The sequence below is a fragment of the Chlamydotis macqueenii genome, chromosome 1 (assembly GCF_036417535.1).
Source record: "Chlamydotis macqueenii isolate bChlMac1 chromosome 1, bChlMac1.mat, whole genome shotgun sequence".
NCBI classification, from domain to species: Eukaryota; Metazoa; Chordata; class Aves; order Otidiformes; family Otididae; genus Chlamydotis; species Chlamydotis macqueenii.
Genome location: NC_141556.1, coordinates 61527713 through 61545580, shown reverse-complemented (window position 1 = coordinate 61545580; position 17868 = coordinate 61527713). Strand labels below are relative to the sequence as shown.

General features: G+C 39.9%; 1 protein-coding gene across 1 annotated transcript; it reads right to left on the bottom strand.

The window, feature by feature from the left end:
* Nucleotides 1–300: 300 nt before the first annotated feature.
* Nucleotides 301–16723, bottom strand: GLT8D2 (glycosyltransferase 8 domain containing 2). Its single transcript, XM_086754321.1, has 10 exons — nucleotides 16498–16723; nucleotides 14438–14482; nucleotides 12918–13013; nucleotides 10585–10753; nucleotides 9720–9837; nucleotides 7619–7703; nucleotides 4432–4544; nucleotides 3132–3298; nucleotides 1358–1470; nucleotides 301–603 (listed from the first exon to the last, which is right to left on the bottom strand). Exons 2-10 carry the CDS (start codon nucleotides 14454–14456, stop codon nucleotides 431–433), a joined length of 1053 nt encoding a protein of 350 aa, XP_086610447.1. The 5' UTR covers nucleotides 14457–14482; nucleotides 16498–16723; the 3' UTR covers nucleotides 301–430.
* Between the last annotated feature and the right edge of the window lie 1145 nt (nucleotides 16724–17868).

The window sequence follows — 17868 nt, the reverse complement described above, 5'->3', positions numbered from 1 at the left end:
ATTAAAACGCTGTGTAAGTTTTCGTTTCAGGCTGTTTAGTGTGGGCTAGACCACTAAAGACACCTTATATGTCATACTGCAAGTATTTCCTGGGTAGATTTTTCTACCAGCAGACATTGGAGTCTTAGTTACACAAGACCTTACATTAAAACACTGTCTGGCACTGAATTTCACCTCTGTAAACGTTTAATGAAAAATATTGTCAAGTAAACTTGTTTCTTCACCTCACATGAAAGCCAAGATAATTTGAACTATGTAACTGTCACTCCACCTCCCTTTCCAGCCATAAGCACACAAAACTGATGGTCATTTAGTCATATATTTAACAAATACTTAGTTTTCTAAAATCAGTTAATTGTACAATACATTGCATCTCAAACTATTACATACTGCAGAACATAGTGTATGGATGCATTTAAGTGTTTTGGTATCAGCTATCAGGACGAGTTAATTTGAACTTCCCTGAAGGGTCAGGAATAAACCAGTTTTCCCAGAGATCGGTGTGAACACTGGGATAGTCCCAAGGTTTGTATCTCCCATTCCAATGAAGTAATTTAGCTTCTTGAAGAAAATGTTCTGAGTAACGGGTATCGGGACTCCAACCTGCATGGGTACATTAAAAAAAAAAAATAAATCCAGTTTTAATAATGGAAGACACTACTGGGTGAGGTAAAGTCAGCTATTTTTTTTTTAAAAAGTTTGATTCATATGATTTCTCCTGTTCATAGACAACTAGTTGTATGATAGACTAGCTTTTTTCAACTCTGATGCAGAATTAGGAAAAAAAAATCTCTGCACTTCTAACATCTTTCTTAGCATAGCTGAGGTTAAAAAAAAAATCCTTTTACTATTAATTTTATTATACTAGCTAAGCCATTATATTTTTCCCAGGATAATTCACCATTTCCAAGTGAATGGTAACAACATCCTCGAGAATGTTGGCTATACAAACACTGCCAGGTATCCAATCTTCTTCCACTGTGTCTACTAAAAGGGAGTCTGACTTTTTCCAGTCTCTGTGGCTATATTTAGATCTTCCATATATTCTTTCCATAATTTATGACATTGTCCTTAGTATTTGGTTTTTTCCTTTTTTAATCCCATTTAATGACTACTAGGGTTTCAGGTTTTTTTGTGAGGGTGCAACTATTTTGTTTGCTTGACCTGTTAAGATATTTGCATAATGACATCCATGGGGAACCCTGCATTCTGCCCTACCCTGAAGAAAGTGGGACTAATGAGCGTTACATGCTGTGCATCTGAGGTATAAAGTAACACAGTAAGGTAATGTAAGGTCCTATACTGGACCACTTACTTTGTTTAGTTCCAGCTGCAAACAGTCAGAAATTAAACTTACCAAGATGCCTTATGTGCCACATGGGATTAATAGTGGAATACTTTCCATGAAATACAATCAGCATTGGAGAGGTTGCCACACCTCCCCCAAGGGTGCTGCTGTAGAGGTTTTCCCTGCAAAAGAAAAAAAAAAAAAAAAAAATTGCAGAAAGTGTTCAAAACCTCGATCAAACAGTCTTTAGTACAGAAGTCAGAAGATTATGTATTCTGGCAAAATTCAAAGTCATTTTGAACAGACAAATTTTCAACATACTCTTTCCTAATGCTCTTGATTGCTTGTCTTTGCAACTCCAGTTCCTGTTGAGTAAATCGTTGTTACCAAGCAAACCATGTCAGACCCAACATGAAGCCAGTTATTTCTACACGCCTCCTGTAGTCTACAAGGCTGAGAAAGTTTACATTAGGAAAAAAAAAAAGCTGTTAACATAAAGGGATGAAACATATTTTAGCCTGGTTTCTTAAGAAAATGTACATGTTTGTGTTTCTTTCCCTCTGTCCTCCTTCCCCCTCCAGCTTTTAGACCCATAAATTAACTTGAAATCAGATTTGCCAAAGTTTAGTTAGTATAAATTAACATCTAAAGGATATAAAATTTCCTATTAATTCTGTGATCAATCCAGGGCTAGATAAAGCCAAATCACTACAGGCAGAAGCATTAGGAGGTAGCAGCCAGATCCCTGGCCAGTGTGCTTGAGGCCTCACTGACCAGTCAGCACATGGGCAAAGCCACCCCACTTACAGGACACTGTGCCACCCCCAACTCAACAAGGAAACCTGAGAAGTACAGAGAGATGCTTAGAGGCTACAGAACAAAAACAAATCATAATCTCTCCTTAAAATTGGGTTTCAACTGCTAAGCAGTTTATTTCACTGTCATTTCAAAATCTAGCTAAAAGGAACTAAGGTTACTAAGGTATAAAATAATCTTAGATAAAATCATATAGGTGGAATTTACAGTAAGTTTCACAGAGTTTTTTCAAACTTAAAAAGCACAGGAATAGCTTGTCAGGGTATGTTACATAAGCAGAGTAAGAAAAAGCCCCATTTGGCTTTTCATTCCTTCCATATTTATCATTTGTGTCTTCTCCTCTATTCATTTGTGAAAATAACAAGTAATGGACATAGTCCAATAGCAGAAGCTATTCGGTTTCAGTTTAGCCTTACTAAATTTAAATTTAACCCTTTGCAGAGAAAGAAAGTAAATGTCAAGTTTGCAAATACAAGTTAACAGTGAAGTAACACAAAAAAAAAATTAGCAATGATTGTTTCACTGTATCATGACTTATTCATAGTCAATGCCAAAAAGATATCTTTTATGTCAAATTTTGTTCATCTATAAAATAAGTGTTTTCCATTGGTATTTAAGAAATACAGTGTCCAGTTACAGTTTGGCTGACATTACGATAGGAGCAACCCCACACAAACAACAAAATATTCCTCCTTCTTTAAGCCAGCCTCAGGAAGGGAAGATCCTAAGTGGCTTGATCCCAAGTGAGGTTGGTCACCCAAAACAAGAACCACGTGTTCTCAGTGTCCCTCAGGATGACGTGTGGTCTGTGATCAAACACAAGACTAAAATTCCAGCTGGCCGTTTCCTACTACACAATTGGTCAGATTTAAGCAGGTGGAAATTCTGGAACATGAGCTACTTTGTGTTACGAGATGTCAAAGAAAGACTGCTTGGAGTTAAAAACTTTTAAACAGCTTTTAAACAGAAAATTAAACTGTAAACTGAGTATTAAAAGTGAAGGGCAAAGCTAGATTTCCACACATACTCTACATTTCTTTGCATCCACTTTTCCAACTGCTTTGTAATCCGTTGATGTTTCCATTCAGTCATGTTAGCAACAATTACTCCAGGATTGAAGGAGCAGGTGCTGGGGCTGATGCCAAGATCTCGAATTGCTTGCTTTCTGTAGTCCAGGAATCCCATGTACGTGTTCTAAGAAATAAAAACAAAAAAAAAAAGTATGTTTATCCCCTATGATTCTCGATAGAGGTAAGTGTAAATGCATCTCTCTACCACTCACACGGAGACTAGATACACGCTCCCAAAGCTGAGTTTCTAGATGATGGTTACCTGTCTTGATTTCCATATGACACAAGGCTGAAAGGCAGGATACTTCTAGCTTCTAAATTACTTTTTCCACAGTATTGTTCCATCGGAGTTTGATAAGTGTCCTGGTTCTGGCCAGGATAGAGTTAATATTTACCTGAGCTGGGTGGAGAACTGAAGCTGGTAGCCCCTATGGCTGGGATAGTTAACTAATTAGCTAACAGCTGGGGTTCATTTACCCAAATTAGCCAAAGGGCCATTCCATCCCATCTGACATCATGATCAGTATATAAGTGAGGAGGGTGCTGAAGGGAGGCCTCCTGCTACTTGGAAGAGACTGGATGTAGAGATCTGTTGTGAGCTATTGTACTGTATTTGTGTTCCATCACTCTCTTGTTTTCTTCTGTCATTACTGTTAAATTTACTTTTTGTTCAATATCAACCCACGTGTTTGTTTTTTTTTTTTTCTTCTGGTTTTCTTTTGTTTGCCAAATCTCCTCCTATTCTCTCAGAGAGTGGGGGGAGTGAGAGAGAGACTGCGTAGTCTGGTCCCCGTCGGGGCTGAACTACAACAATAAGGCTCTTCCCCCGCCACCGGTAGTGTCCCGCTTGTACAGCTGTAATGCTGGAGGGACTCACTGACAATTCTGGGGAACTCAGCTCAGGAATTAGCCTTCAAACACTATCTTCCTGAGTTTTGTTCTCACTTTTACTACTACAAATCATATATTCTGTCTTCACTAGATGTTCCATTAAGTGCTCATGATCTACTAATAGCAAAATACCAAACATAATTTAGTAGAATCCAAAGGGCAATGGAGCTTTAAATTATTACAGGAAACAACTTTGCATAACACTGTATCAGTACAGAGTTACTAGAAAAAAAAATAGTTCTTAATTATCTGTAAAACTATTGCAAAACTATTTTAAAAAATCATAACTTTAGCGAAAATACATAAAATCATCTTACATTTGTGGGTAAATACATTCCTGATAAGAATTCCAAAATGGCATCTTACCTGCATTCCTACACTTCTAACCATTTCATGCGTAGAAGGCAGATCACAATCATCCGAAAAAGCTGCAGCATGTCCAGGAGCTAACTTAGTATCGTACAGTTCCTGGATGTCACCTGATCACAGAAAGGTCAAAAGCATAAGAAATCTACTTCACTGCTACAGAGTTGATGGGATAACTTCTGTTCCTGTATATGTTACTTAAGGACATACCAATTTTCGGGGATACCCCAGATATTAAGAAGGCTGAATTTTGTAATATGGGACAATTTTCAAATTTGATTCCTGTACCTGGATATCTTTAGGTATCATCAGCATTCAATACATCCATATTCTGGTCTGAATGTCCAAAATCAGCTACAGCAGAAGCTGATTACACTGTTAAGAAGCCTGGTTACAAAGTTACGCATTCATAGAGCTTGCCTTTGCTGAAGAAGGGCATAGGCAATTTTTCTGAGCCCCCTGAAGTCCCACAAAAGCACCACCTCAATCCCTTGCATAGATCAAGTTTTTCCTGGTGTTATTGTGTTTATACCTCCTAGTAAGATACCTGGATTTCCAGCAGTGGCCAGCTGAAGTGTGCCTGTCACACCTGACCATCCTTGCTGGCTTCACAGACCACCCAGCTCCTTCCTGGTGGAGGGAAATAACGTATCACATGGCATCTCACTCCTCACCTGGCCAGCAGGTACCCATGATGTCCCAGAACAGTTTCAGGGCGGGTGGGAAGCACAACAATTAGGTGAGTCTGCATCCAAACCCCCTACAGCTACCAGCTTTGCTGCTGGGCATGGGTCTGTAAGATGAATTATTTCGGAAGGCTACATGCAGACAGGAGCCTGAGGTGAGCTCATTAAAAGACTAGCAATGAAAAACATTCCCCATACTGCAAACACTGAAACTACTGTTTCTGAAATAAGCACAGATTATTTATTTGTCTGAACTCATCAGCTGGGTGGAAAATTGGCTTAGGACTCCTGTCCTACCAAGAAACAGAATTTGAATTAATGGGACACTTGTTTGTTCAAGATCAACATGCCTTACTAAGTATCTTCTAATTCTAAATAGCTTCAAGAGAAAAGCAGTATAAGAAAAAAAAAAAAAATTAAACCAAACAATTCCAGGCTGACACTCCAAGTTCAGTACGTTTCATTCTTACTGCTTTGCAGAAAGCAACAACCAACAAATAAATGACCCCGAAGCTAAACCCCTGAAACCACATTCACTCCTTGTCCTGTAAGAAGTCTCATTCCCTCCCACTGCAGAGACATCTGACAGAGAGCAGTCTCACGTTACAGCTAAGATAGAGGAGCGGCTGCAAAACAGGCACTGGTCCTCCCTCCCCCTCACTCCCGCTTGTCCATATTTATTCCCCTCTTCTTGGCCCTCTGATTGCATGGCCCAAGGGTGAGCAAGATAGGCTGGCTAAAGCAAAGGAAAAAAAAAATTTAAAAAGTTTTGGTTTGGTTTTTTTTTTTTTCTGTTTTTGTACCGCCAGTCTTCTGCCAGGTCAACCAGCTGAATCAGCTTACTCTGCAGCTGCACAACTGTAGATATGACACAAGTAAGAGGAGCTGCCTGCGGACACGAGAGGCCACTTCCGTCAGCAGCAGCCTACCATGAGCTGCAATGTAAAACTGCACCCTTATCCTGCGGCTCCAGAAACACTATCAGCCAGCATAAGCTGACACCCCGAATGAAAGAGAAAGCCCTACCTCCCCTCTTCTCCTAGCCACGCTGCCCTGACGCCTACCAGGGAATTCAGGCTGCAAGTAATCGCATTTCTTGTGAATGCCTGCACAGGTGCAAGGAGGGATGCAGGGGAACTGGTGGGCTCAGCCTAAAGTGCTCAGGAAATTGGAGTGTAAATGAAGACTTGAAGAACCTTTCAATGAGTTAAATATTGGTGTTACCCATTGATGACAGACAGAACAACAAAACAAAAAGGCAGAGATAACCAGTGGAAACACACATGTTGAAGAACTGTGATATGAAGTCTATTGCAAATTGAGAAAGGCAGACCAGATTAATAGTATTTTATAAAGCAGCGAGCAGCAGCCCCTTTAAGTGCAGATGTTCTGAAATCTGCCACTAGGGAGACAAAACCATAAAAAGGCGCAGAGAAGCAGTGGAAAATGAAATTATACTTTTGTCATGTGTAAAATTCACTGATCTTAGCGTTCTTACAGCAAAGGTTAATTTAGGCCAAAAAGTTTATTATCGTTATACTCAATCCTTCCCAAAGGCAATTTTCATTGCAACATCCCTTTAATGTTTAACAAGGTAAAATGGTTTTGTTGTCCCAGTGTACTGGGCCTGGCTAGGCTAGAGTTAATTTTCTTCATAGCAGCTCATACGGTGCTGTGCTTTAGATTTTTGACGAAAACAGTACTGATAGCACACTAATGTTTTAGCTGCTGATTAAAAGTGTTTGTGCAGCATCAAGGCTGCCCCTGTTTCTCACTCTGCCACCCCAGTGAATAGCTCAGGGGGTGTGCAATAGGCTGGGAGGGGACACAACCAGGCAGATGACCCAAACTGACCAAAGAGATATTTTAGGCCACAAAATGTCATGCTCAGCAACAAAAGGGGAAAGAGGGGGTCTTGCAGGGGTTAGCCAGCTTTTGCTCAGGAACTGACTTCTCTCTCCTTCCACTTATCCTTCATCTATTAAACAAATATTTGTTTGTTTTATCTTGATCCTCAAGTCTTCCTGCTTTTATTCTTCCTTTCCTCTTCTCCCATCCCAGTGTGGGTGGGGTTGGCAGCAAGTGTGTGAGTGGCTGTGTGGTGCTTAACTGCCCACCACGGTTAAACCACAATACCCTAATTAAAAATATTATAAAATAAAAAGAAAACAATATGATAAAACAAGGGAGGACAATAACTCTACAGAGAGAAAAATATATATACCAGAAAACAGGAGAGGAAAAAAACCAAACTAATACCTAAAAAAAAAAAATTGTTCCTCTAACTAGATTTCCTGTATGAAAAATAAAAGATTTTTCAGGATTTGAATGTCTTCTACTAACTGCTCCCATTTGTCTAGGAACTCTGAAATCTTTGATCATGATTCACTCCGAGCAGCTGCCTCTCTTTTCATTATATTGCATATTTCCAAATGACTGCAAAAGCTGCAGTAACTTTGATTTTAATTCTGCTAGAAACTGCTTTTCAGATGACAGCTTACCTTGAACAATGATATCATCATCCAAATATATTACTTTCTCATGTTTCTGGATAAGCAAAGGAAGATAAAATCGAACGAAGTTCAGCTATTAAACAGAAAAAAAAAAGTTAAAGACTAAACAGTAAAGCTGTTTTATGTAGTAGTCTCAGGCCTCCGTCTCTATTAATTGTTTTTAATTTCTCTCTTCATTGAGCACTAGCCAGTGATCATTTGCTTCCTCCCCCTCAGCTTTATTAGTATCTTTCCTACTATCTTGAATCCATTATTATAATTACTTATCCCTGTTTTAGTTACTATAGCCCCAACCCAGCAGCCCAAAACAGTTACTTCTTCATAGAATCATTTTGGTTGGAAGGGGCCTTTTGAGACCATCTTGTCCAACGCCTCTTCTCAAGCAGGGTCCACCTGAGCAGGTTGCTGAGGATCATGCCCAGTTGGGTTTTTAATATCTCCACAGAGAATCAACAGCCTCTCTGGGAAACCAGCTCCAGTGTTCAACCACCCTCACCACAAAAATAAAAAAAAAAAATGTTTTTTCTTGTGCCCAGAGGAAATGTCATGTATTTTAATTTGTGCCCATTGCCTCTTGTCCCTCCACTCAGGTATTTACACACATCGATAAGATCCTCCTGAGCCTCTCTTCTCCAGGCTGAACAGCCTCAGCTCTCTCAGCCTCTCCCCACATGAAAGATGCTCCTCCAGTCCTTAATCATCTTTGCAGACCTGTGTTGGACTTGGTCCAGTGAGTCTGTATCTTTCTCGTACTGGCGAGCTCAGAACTGGACACAGTACTCCAGATGCAGCCTCACCAGTGTTAAGTAAAGAGGAAAGATCACCTTCCTGGACCTGGTGGCAATGCTCTTCCTAATGCATTTTTACAGCATACATCATACAAAACACTTCAAATTTAATAGTGTCATCATTCCACTCTATAGGAATGATTTGACTGGTGGCACAGATATAGGATAACAAATTCTACAATAGTGACGAAGAACAGAGCAGCAGGAAAGGGGACTGAGAACGTAAGAACAACCATACTGATTCAGACCATTTCACCCAGCACCTGCCTTCAGAGTGGTCCTAAGCAGATCCTCAGTAAGAAATAGGAATAGAGCAAGCATACAGAAAAGTTGCTCCAAGTATTCTCCTAGCTTTCAGCTATTTTCAGCTCAAGGGATTTCCTGAACCAGATGTGATCTGTCTAAACAGAAACTTCAGTGCTCACCGAATCCCTGTAAATTTTTACACTCACAAGACCTTTCAGCAAGGAATTCTAGAGGTTCAGTACTCATTGCATGAAAAACATGCATCATTTCTTGTTTGTCCTGACGGTGACTTCTACTAATTTAATCTAATGGCCATTAGTTCTTGCATTGGAAGAGACAGCGAGCAACCATCCCCCATCCAGTCCTCCATGCCACTCAGTTCTGTAGACATCTATTAATTTCACTCTAGAAGTCACATTTCCAGGCTGAACAGTTTTAACCCACTTTTCCATATACTAGAAGTGCCAAAGGCTCAGAGAAGGGCTGCAAGAATAAATATTCTGAGCACACCTAAACATTTTCCAGTAGAGATATATCTTTTTCAGATAAGGGAACGAAGACTGCATATAGTATTTTGGATGAGGGAAAACTATGGATTAGTATTATTGTGGCATAATGATGTTCTCTGTTTTGATCCTTACTCCTTTCCTAATAATTTCTAACATCTGATTTGCCTTTTCTGACAGCCAGTAATGCTTAGATCAGTTATTAGCCTCTGAATAACCCTGGACATGAGCAGAATGCAGCCAACTCAGCATCAAGGAGGCACAAAGAACACTATTCAATCTTCCCGCTAATAAACTGTGAATATATTCTTAAAGATAAAACATACTAAAATTACCAAGTTTATGCCACCACATAATGAGATCCCAGCAAGACAAGCAAGTTGCAAAGATAGTGCACTTCTGCTTGAGTGAGGGCACAGCGTTTGGACCTGACGTGGCTTCTCTGGCTTATGCTCCCTCGTGTAACGAAACAGAGATCTAGGACATTTTAAAGCCTGTAATAAGTGTCAAAAACCCTGAAAATGTGTTTTGCAGTGTTCGTTTACTCACAGGCTGCAGTAGCTCAGGACGCGATGCATCTTGTCTGATTTTTCCTTTTAGTACCATAGGGTTGAATTCTACAACCTTAAATTTTATTTCTTTCAGTTTAGAATTTTCAATCCATTTTCTGTGAGAAAAAAAGAAGTGACAAAAGAAATATTGAGTGTGTGGCAACTCAGCTTCATGCCAACTGCAGATTCATAAAGAACATTCTCCACTGTTATCTAGGTTACTGATGAACTGGATGGGAAAAACTCCCTGTGGAACCCCACTCATTGCATCTTTCCACTTTGACATAAATTGCGGATACACAGGCTACAGAAATGCAGTAGCCAGAGTGAGAATTGCTAAGAAATTTGCTTTAATTTTGATTCACACCTTCCTCCTCTTTTAGATGATGTTTGCAAATTTTAACACCCAAACGTGCTTTCATTACAAGCTTCTTCAGGTCTCTATTTATAACCTTTAATACACCCTCTTAGCTGAATTTAGCTTTAAACAACAAGTTTTTCTGCTCTGAAGCTTAAGACACAGTGCCAGCTGAGAGGTAAATGCAGTGCCTCAAAGTGACAAGTAAGCATGTATGTACTTACTTTACTACAAACTCTCCCGCAGCTGACCTACAAAAGGTAGAGAGCCACAGCTATGGGCAAGGTTTGGCTACTTCACTCCCCTTTACACCAGTCAGTACCTTGCATAGGGTAAAACGATCCTTTTCCCTACAAGTAAAGAACCCTGGGGATTGCTACCAATAGTGCTACTTAAGTAAAAGGGAGAAATATTTCCCTGAAAAGTCCTCCAAAGTCTATGCTGATGCTAAGAACAACAACCTGGTCCTAACTACAGCATGAAACAAAATAAGGCATGTGTGTACCGAAAATGTGGGATGGTAGTCTTCAGCCCAACTATGTAGAACAAAACATTAGCCTCTGTGTTGCTGTAGATGCTACTGATTGCTGCTATAGCTGCACCCATCCTGCCAGCAGCAGCGCAGATTACAACTGGGATTTCTTCTTCCATTTCCTCAGGACTCTCCAAATCAACTACAAGAAACAAAACTATCCATTATAATAGAAAACTAAGAGTCTTCTTTTATATATATCAGATCTGCATCATAGGAATGAGTATGTAGTTCCATAAGCAGTGGAATCATATCACAGTCACCCCATTTCCTTACCACATCCTATACACATCCGCATCTGGCAAGGCACACAGCATGAGCTGTCACTAATCCAGAACTACATGGAGTTTGACCGGACCGTTGGATGCCTCCAGAGAGAATATGTAACAGAGTTCTCCGCATCTTCTACTTAGCAGGGGCACAATTCAGCCTGGCCTCCATGTAGCTGCTTATTCACACGAAACCTGAAGAAGTTTAAATATCTTTGAGACTTCTACTTCTCAGTTATATTTAGTACAAACCGAACAATAGGTTCCAAAATTATCAAAGGAAGGAGCCAAGTGGAAGAGATGGTGCAATTGCATGAGCTTCACTTCTTTGGGAATCAGGCTAGAAAGGAAGAGTGCAAAACTCTGTACCAGCAGGAAGTTGCTAATGATAAAAAGAAAAAAAAAAATCTAAATAATACTGAATCAGTTCACAGTACTGCTAAGGAAGATTTTTACTCCTAGCACTGATTAACTTTCGGAACTTATATGGATATATTTATACTGGTTAAAACATAACCATTAAACTCGTAACAGCCACAACAAAAAAATACTGGGGAAAAAAAAGGGTTCATAACATGACAGAGTTTGTTTATCTTCAGAACAGTGAATAAGCTATCCGTATAAACATTAATACTAGTCATAGAATCATAGAATGGTTAGAGTTGGAAGGGACCTTCAAAGGTCATCTAGTCCAACCCCCCCTGCAAGGATCAGGGACATGTCCAACTAGATCAGGTTGCTCAGAGCCCCATCCAGCCTGGCCTTGAACGTTTCCAGGGATGGGGCTTCCACCACCTCTCTGGGCAACCTGTTCCAGTGTTCTACAACTCGCATTGTAAAAAAATTTTCCTAATATCCAATCTTAATCTACCTCCCTCTATTTTAAAACCATTACCCCTCGTCCTGTCACAACAGGCCCTACTGAAGAGTCTCTCCCTGTCTTTCTTGTAGGCCCCCTTGAGGTACTGGAAGACCGCCATAAGGTCTCCCCAGAGCCTCCTCTTCTCCAGGCTGAACAGCCACAACTCTCTCAGCCTGTCCTCATAGGAAAGGTGCTCCAGCCCTCTTAGCATCTTCGTGGCCCTCCTCCGGACCCTCTCCAACTCGTCCACGTCCTTCTTATGTTGGGGGCTGCAGTACTCCAGGTGGGGTCTCACCAGGGCAGAGTAGAGGGAGAGAATCACCTCCCTCAACCTGCTGGCCACACTTCTCTTGATGCAGCCCAGGATGCGGTTGGCCTTCTGGGCCACAAGAGCGCATTGCCGGCTCATGTTGAGCTTCTTGTCCGCTAGCACTCCCAAGTCCCTCTCCTCAGGGCTGCTCTCGATCCATTCTCTGCCCAGCCTGTATTTGTGCCTGGGATTGTCACGACCCAGGTGCAGGACCTTACACTTGGCCTGGTTGAACTTCATGAGGCTGGCACGGGCCCACCTCTCCAGCCTGTCACGGTCCCTCTGGATGGCATCCCTCCCTTCCAGCGTGTCAACGGCACCGCACAGCCTGGTGTCATTGGTAAATGGGCTGAGGGTGCACTCTATCTCACTCTCCATGTCGCCGACAAAGATGTTGAACAGTCCAACCGTATCAGCTCTAGTGGCTTCCTGTCACTACAAAAATTCCAGCAAAAACTTCTGCTGTAAATTATGTCAAGATTTGATGATCTATCTGAAATGAACAGGTAGGCCAAGCACATTCCCAAAGGGACAAGTTGTAATCAAAGTTGATTATCACTTGACAACTCCAACACTGTTCAGCAGAAATAAGAATGTACTCCAGCTTCCAGCTGCATTAGTGACATCTGGATAAAAAAACTGAATGAGAATGACAATTCTTAGTCATTACTATCGATCTCCTAGTATTTTATTCAAGTAATTCGAAAAAGTAAAAAATTCCACATCTCGGACCATATGCAACAGTGTGAGTAGCTCATCTACTGCAGGGCAAACAGTATTTAGTAAGACAAAAAGCACTGTTCAAATGAGAAGATAAGGAATATAAAACAAGGACATAAAGGAAACAGAAGTACAAGTCATTCACCTGATTCATTCTTTAAGGCAGACGGTACTTGGTGAACTTTGTTATACAGAATGGCGCACACAGTTAAGACAAGAAGTAACAGTAAGATCTGGTTAACTGAAACAAAAGGGAAAATTTGTTATCAGTATAATAGCAAATTCCCAACTACTTTTTTATTTCTTTAAATCCAATTTGCAACCAGTACATACCATAACCTGTATTTGCTGTGTTTATCAAATTCACCTTTCTCTTATCTGATCAAGCTAAACATTTTACGGTAAAAACATAATGGTGTTTCTCCCCCATTACAACAATTTGCAATTATCTGATTTTCATGCACAATTTGCTCACTAAATCATTAAGCTCCAAATACGTATGGGTTATCCATACTAGGAAATTCATGTGTTTCTGAATTTTACCAGGAGCCTAGAACTTCCTTCTCTTGGCTAGTTTGTCTATTTATCCTCAGAGGACTTAACGAGCTCATTATTTTTACCTAGCCCTTTCCTTCTCTCATGCTTGCCTGACAAAACCTTAAACACAGCAGAATTTTTTTTTCAATTTCAATGTTCAGATCTTCAAGGCGTATTTGAGCAAAACTCTAAAAATGCTAGCAAAACAAACCCAGTATGCTACTGAAACCAGAAATGTTCCAAAAATATTTGAAAATAGATAAACATTTTGACACAGTTACTTTAATTAGTAAAATTTTTAAAAGCATGCCACAGCAAAGACTTTACTGTATATTCTGATTTGCAGTTCCTACCAGACTATCTTGTACAAGTTTAAGTTATTCAACATAAACCAACCATGAGCAGGTACCGGGACAGTTCACCGAGTACAATGTGGGAAGGAATACATTGCTGTCATCAACAGCGACTTTGGAGATGGGAGTTCTTCATATCGGACTACTTTGTTACTTCTGCACCACCATAAAAGGTATTTAAGGAGCACAAAAGAGCAAAGGGAACAAAGTTTTTAACTATTTAAATGAAAAGGGCCAACTCACCAGAATTGGGCATGAGAACAAATGTAATTGGGTAAACATGCATCACCAAAACTGCGCTAATTTAAACCAGCTGAGGAACGAACCTATCCACTTCAGAGAAATTTTGGGTGCATAACTGAATGCACACACTGGTGCATTTTCAGTCACTGACCCTGACAACCTATGAGAATTCCAAATTTCTCGAGGCCACACCTCAATCATGAGTATGAACAGCACTAATGTGCAGAGGTCTGTAAAAAAGCCAGGTTCGGTGCTTTAGGTATAACCCATATGAAACCAGCAGCTACCTGCACTCTTAGTGGGAAATTCCAGACCCCCCAGTCTCATGCAGTAAAGCAGTGAGCAATTTTAAATTAATGGGATTTATGGCTGTACTTGTCTGACTTAGTTAACAAGAAAAAGATTATTTGTATACTTAGAGTTAAGCATAATTTAACAAAACTAGAACTATAAATTTACATGCAACTGTTTTCACAGACATTTCCATTCTCTTTCAAAAATACATATTTCAAATGGTTTTAATCTCTCTTACTTTTCTTTAAAAGAGCCATGTTTCCTGTCGGATGACAACTGTGATCTGTGGTAAAACAAAAATAATACAATAATTTAAAAAGAGAGAGAAAAGTTATGAATACCAGCAGTGAATAATAGTTAGTTATTTCAGGGACAAGGTTTTGCATCATCAAATTTTACTGTTGACCTGGTAAAACTAAAACTGAACTCTGTAAATAACTCTTTTTAAATAACTTTTTCTGGAACAAACAACTAATATTCTGGGATAGAACTATTCCATACTTTAATTTAAGCTACTAGTAGGTTGAAAAGAACCACATTTTAATAAATTCCATCTAATCATCTACATCAGCAAAAATTAAGATTTTAAAATTCATTTTAAAGTAATGTGTAAAGAAGTATTAAAACATCCACTAACGCAATTTGTAAATACATATACCTCTGATCTCACCTAAACCATAATAACAATCACAACTACTAATCTCTTGCTGGAGTATGTTCCCAAACATATGGGTATCTTATACTGGAGCAGCGTCTTTCAGACTCTCAGAAAATTTCAGAGGAATAGCGAAAGCATTTTCTAACAGTAGTATCCTTCCACTAACAGTAAGGGGGGAGTTTGTGTAACGTGTTGTATTTAAGCATATTATTTGCGATGCCGAAGAAAATGAGGTAGCTTTCCCTAAAATTGTAGTTCTAAAACAGGCCCAAGAATGACCATGACTTTATGCCTAGGAGGAAAGAACATAATCCCTAAAATACAGGACTATGGGAAATACAACATTCACTTGAATTCTGGACCTAAAACTACTGAGGGGCGGTGGGTGGGGGGGGTGGGGGGTGGGGACCAAAACAAAACAAAAACCAAAACCAACCAAAAGCCCAACAGCAAAAAAAGAGCACCAGAAGGTTGTGGGGGCAGGGTGGGGTGGTGCTGGTGGAACACAACTATGTGATCTAACCTTTACACTATGATAGTTGTATATAGGACAGAAACCAATTTTTCCTGTTTCCATACAGACAGATAATCTATGCTATTCCCATAGGATAGATAAGGATATACGACAGTTTCTATGCACACACAAAAACGAAGTTAATTCTGGTTCCTTTAGAAGACAGATGGAACAGCAAGAATTCTTGAAAACTGAGTCACAAATCTGACCGCCTCTCATTGGTTAATGCTCAAGTTCGGGCGGCATCCTAAATTAGTCTCTACTTCGACTAATAAGTTAAATGACAATAAAAATATCAATCAAGCTAAGGTGTGGCTTTGTTTACAAACCGCTTATATTTGCATGTATTTAGGTCACAACAAATCACTAACTCGTAGTGAGAGAGGAATATTTCTGAAAGTCCTTTTGCATCTGCAGTACTTATCTACATTCCAGCAGCCCACTCTCTCTTCATGTGGCATTAATTTACACAGAGAGGAAATCAAGCTTATCGGTCAGAAAAAAAAAAAAAAAACAACACTGCAGAGAAAGCCCTTCTCTCACGCATTATGTACAAGTATGGTCTTCTTATCCATTTAAAAATTTAACTCATTTAGGTAAGCAAAGAGACAACAGAACCCCCTACACTCTTGGAATAACTTTTTAACCCCACGTTAGCTGATCACAATCTTCCACCGATTTCCGTAGAGCTGACTACTATCCTTTAATTAACATTCATAATGATAGCCATGAACAATATTGATGATCACTGCAAGATGAAAGTTGGATAGCCATAGCTTCATGGTAACTTCAGAAACTATTAAATCAACATAAACCAAACCACACTTTAAACATTACAATCCGAACTCAGACAGATTCTCATACAAGTTTGAGTTTCAGAACTACAGCATTCCCAAGCCTCAGAAACTCAGATTGATTACCCACTGATTTTTAAGGAAAGAGAGGAATATTTGTTCCCCTGCAAATATTTACTCATTTTTCCCTGACTGTAGACATTAGTTCCTGGAACCTGGCAGTCTCTAACTCTGTTGCCAAATCCTCCAACAAAATGAGGGGCTGCAGAAGGGAAAGCTCAGAAACAGTGACATTACTGCTCAGATATTTCCTGCTTAATTAGTTTTTTTACCTCTTCAAAGCAGCACAGTAATCGGGACTCCTCTCTCCTGAAGAACTGTAGAGCTATTTACTTGGATCCTAGATAGCCCCCAGCTGTAAGCACTCGCGTCAAAGCTTCCTTGACCACCATTCTCCTTTGAAGTCCCCCGCACAAGGGCCTTAGAGGGCACAGTAACAGTTTTAAGACTCAATTCCTTTTTCAAACTCTTCAAAGTTTACTTTGGAGTTGCGCTGGTTTTCTTTTCTTTCTCTGCTGCTGAGGAATAGCACAGAGTCCAGACGCCGCACTGGAGGAATGAAAGCCCATAAACCACTTCCAGATGTGCAGGATGATGATGCAGCCCCAGATCTGGCAAACTTGCCTCAGAGCTTCAGCTAGCAGATTGCAAACAAATCCCATAAAACAAAAAGTCTTAAGGGGGTGAGGGAAAGAGAAGGAAACAAACTCTTCCAGAAGTTACTTCAACAGTTTAGTTGCAGGTTAGATTTCCAGTCGTTATTTACGGTAAATGTGAACAGATAGTTAACTAGTGCGCAAGAGCCAAACAACATGTCAAAGTCAAACTGAAAGCTGAAGTTTTTCCAATGTCTGTTTGCAGAGTCCTTGCGAGTTGAGAGCTAAGGGAAACTTGCAAAATTCAACTCTGAACACGCATTTTGAGTTGAATCACCTCATTTCCAAATACTTGACCAGTTAAGAAAATCTGAGTCTACAGGTTTGGCTTGGATTCAAAGGGACCTTAGATAAAGGGGACCAGCACTTGTTGATACTCTGCTTCCTAAGCTCTCCAGAAACGCTTTTATAGTTTTATTTCTACATCACTTCTTTTATTGAAACTCCCTCCCTGCCTTCTAGAAGATAAAACACTGTTTTGTCACAAGACTTTCTTGAGTACTGAAAGGAATAATAATCTTCCAGTTCTACACTATTTTTTTTTGTATTTTTAGCATGAGTTAGTGCAAAATTTATGAGGAGTATTCAGTCAAGGTTTTAAAAATCATAAAGTGTTTTGAATGAAGATTGTTGTTCCATTTGCAGGAACTGAAAATGTGGGTTTTCAACAGTATATCTCAAACATCCCAAAACTGCATTACCTCTGTCTGATTTTGTACAGAAAACCATCTTTTGCAGAGCTGCTTGAAGGAAAAAAATAAATGAAGAGCTATACACAGTTATGTGCTTCACATAAATGGCCACACCTATTACTACTTTTTCTGTACTGTATTTTTAGGCGGTATTAAGCTCGTGTCCATCAAAATCCACCCATGTTTTGTTCATCTCCCTTCCATTTCTACGTGCATCCTCAACAGACCCAAGATGCACACAGCCGTGTGAGTCTGCAGCATCGGGACCATCTGCTTCACTCCGCAGCAACCTCTG

Coding starts and splice junctions, on each gene's coding strand:
- GLT8D2 (XM_086754321.1), bottom strand. Junction 7,704..9,719: donor GTCCTGAGCTACTGCAGCCT/GTGAGTAAACGA, acceptor TCTGTTTAATAG/CTGAACTTCGTTCGATTTTA. Junction 4,545..7,618: donor TGATGATATCATTGTTCAAG/GTAAGCTGTCAT, acceptor TTCTGTGATCAG/GTGACATCCAGGAACTGTAC.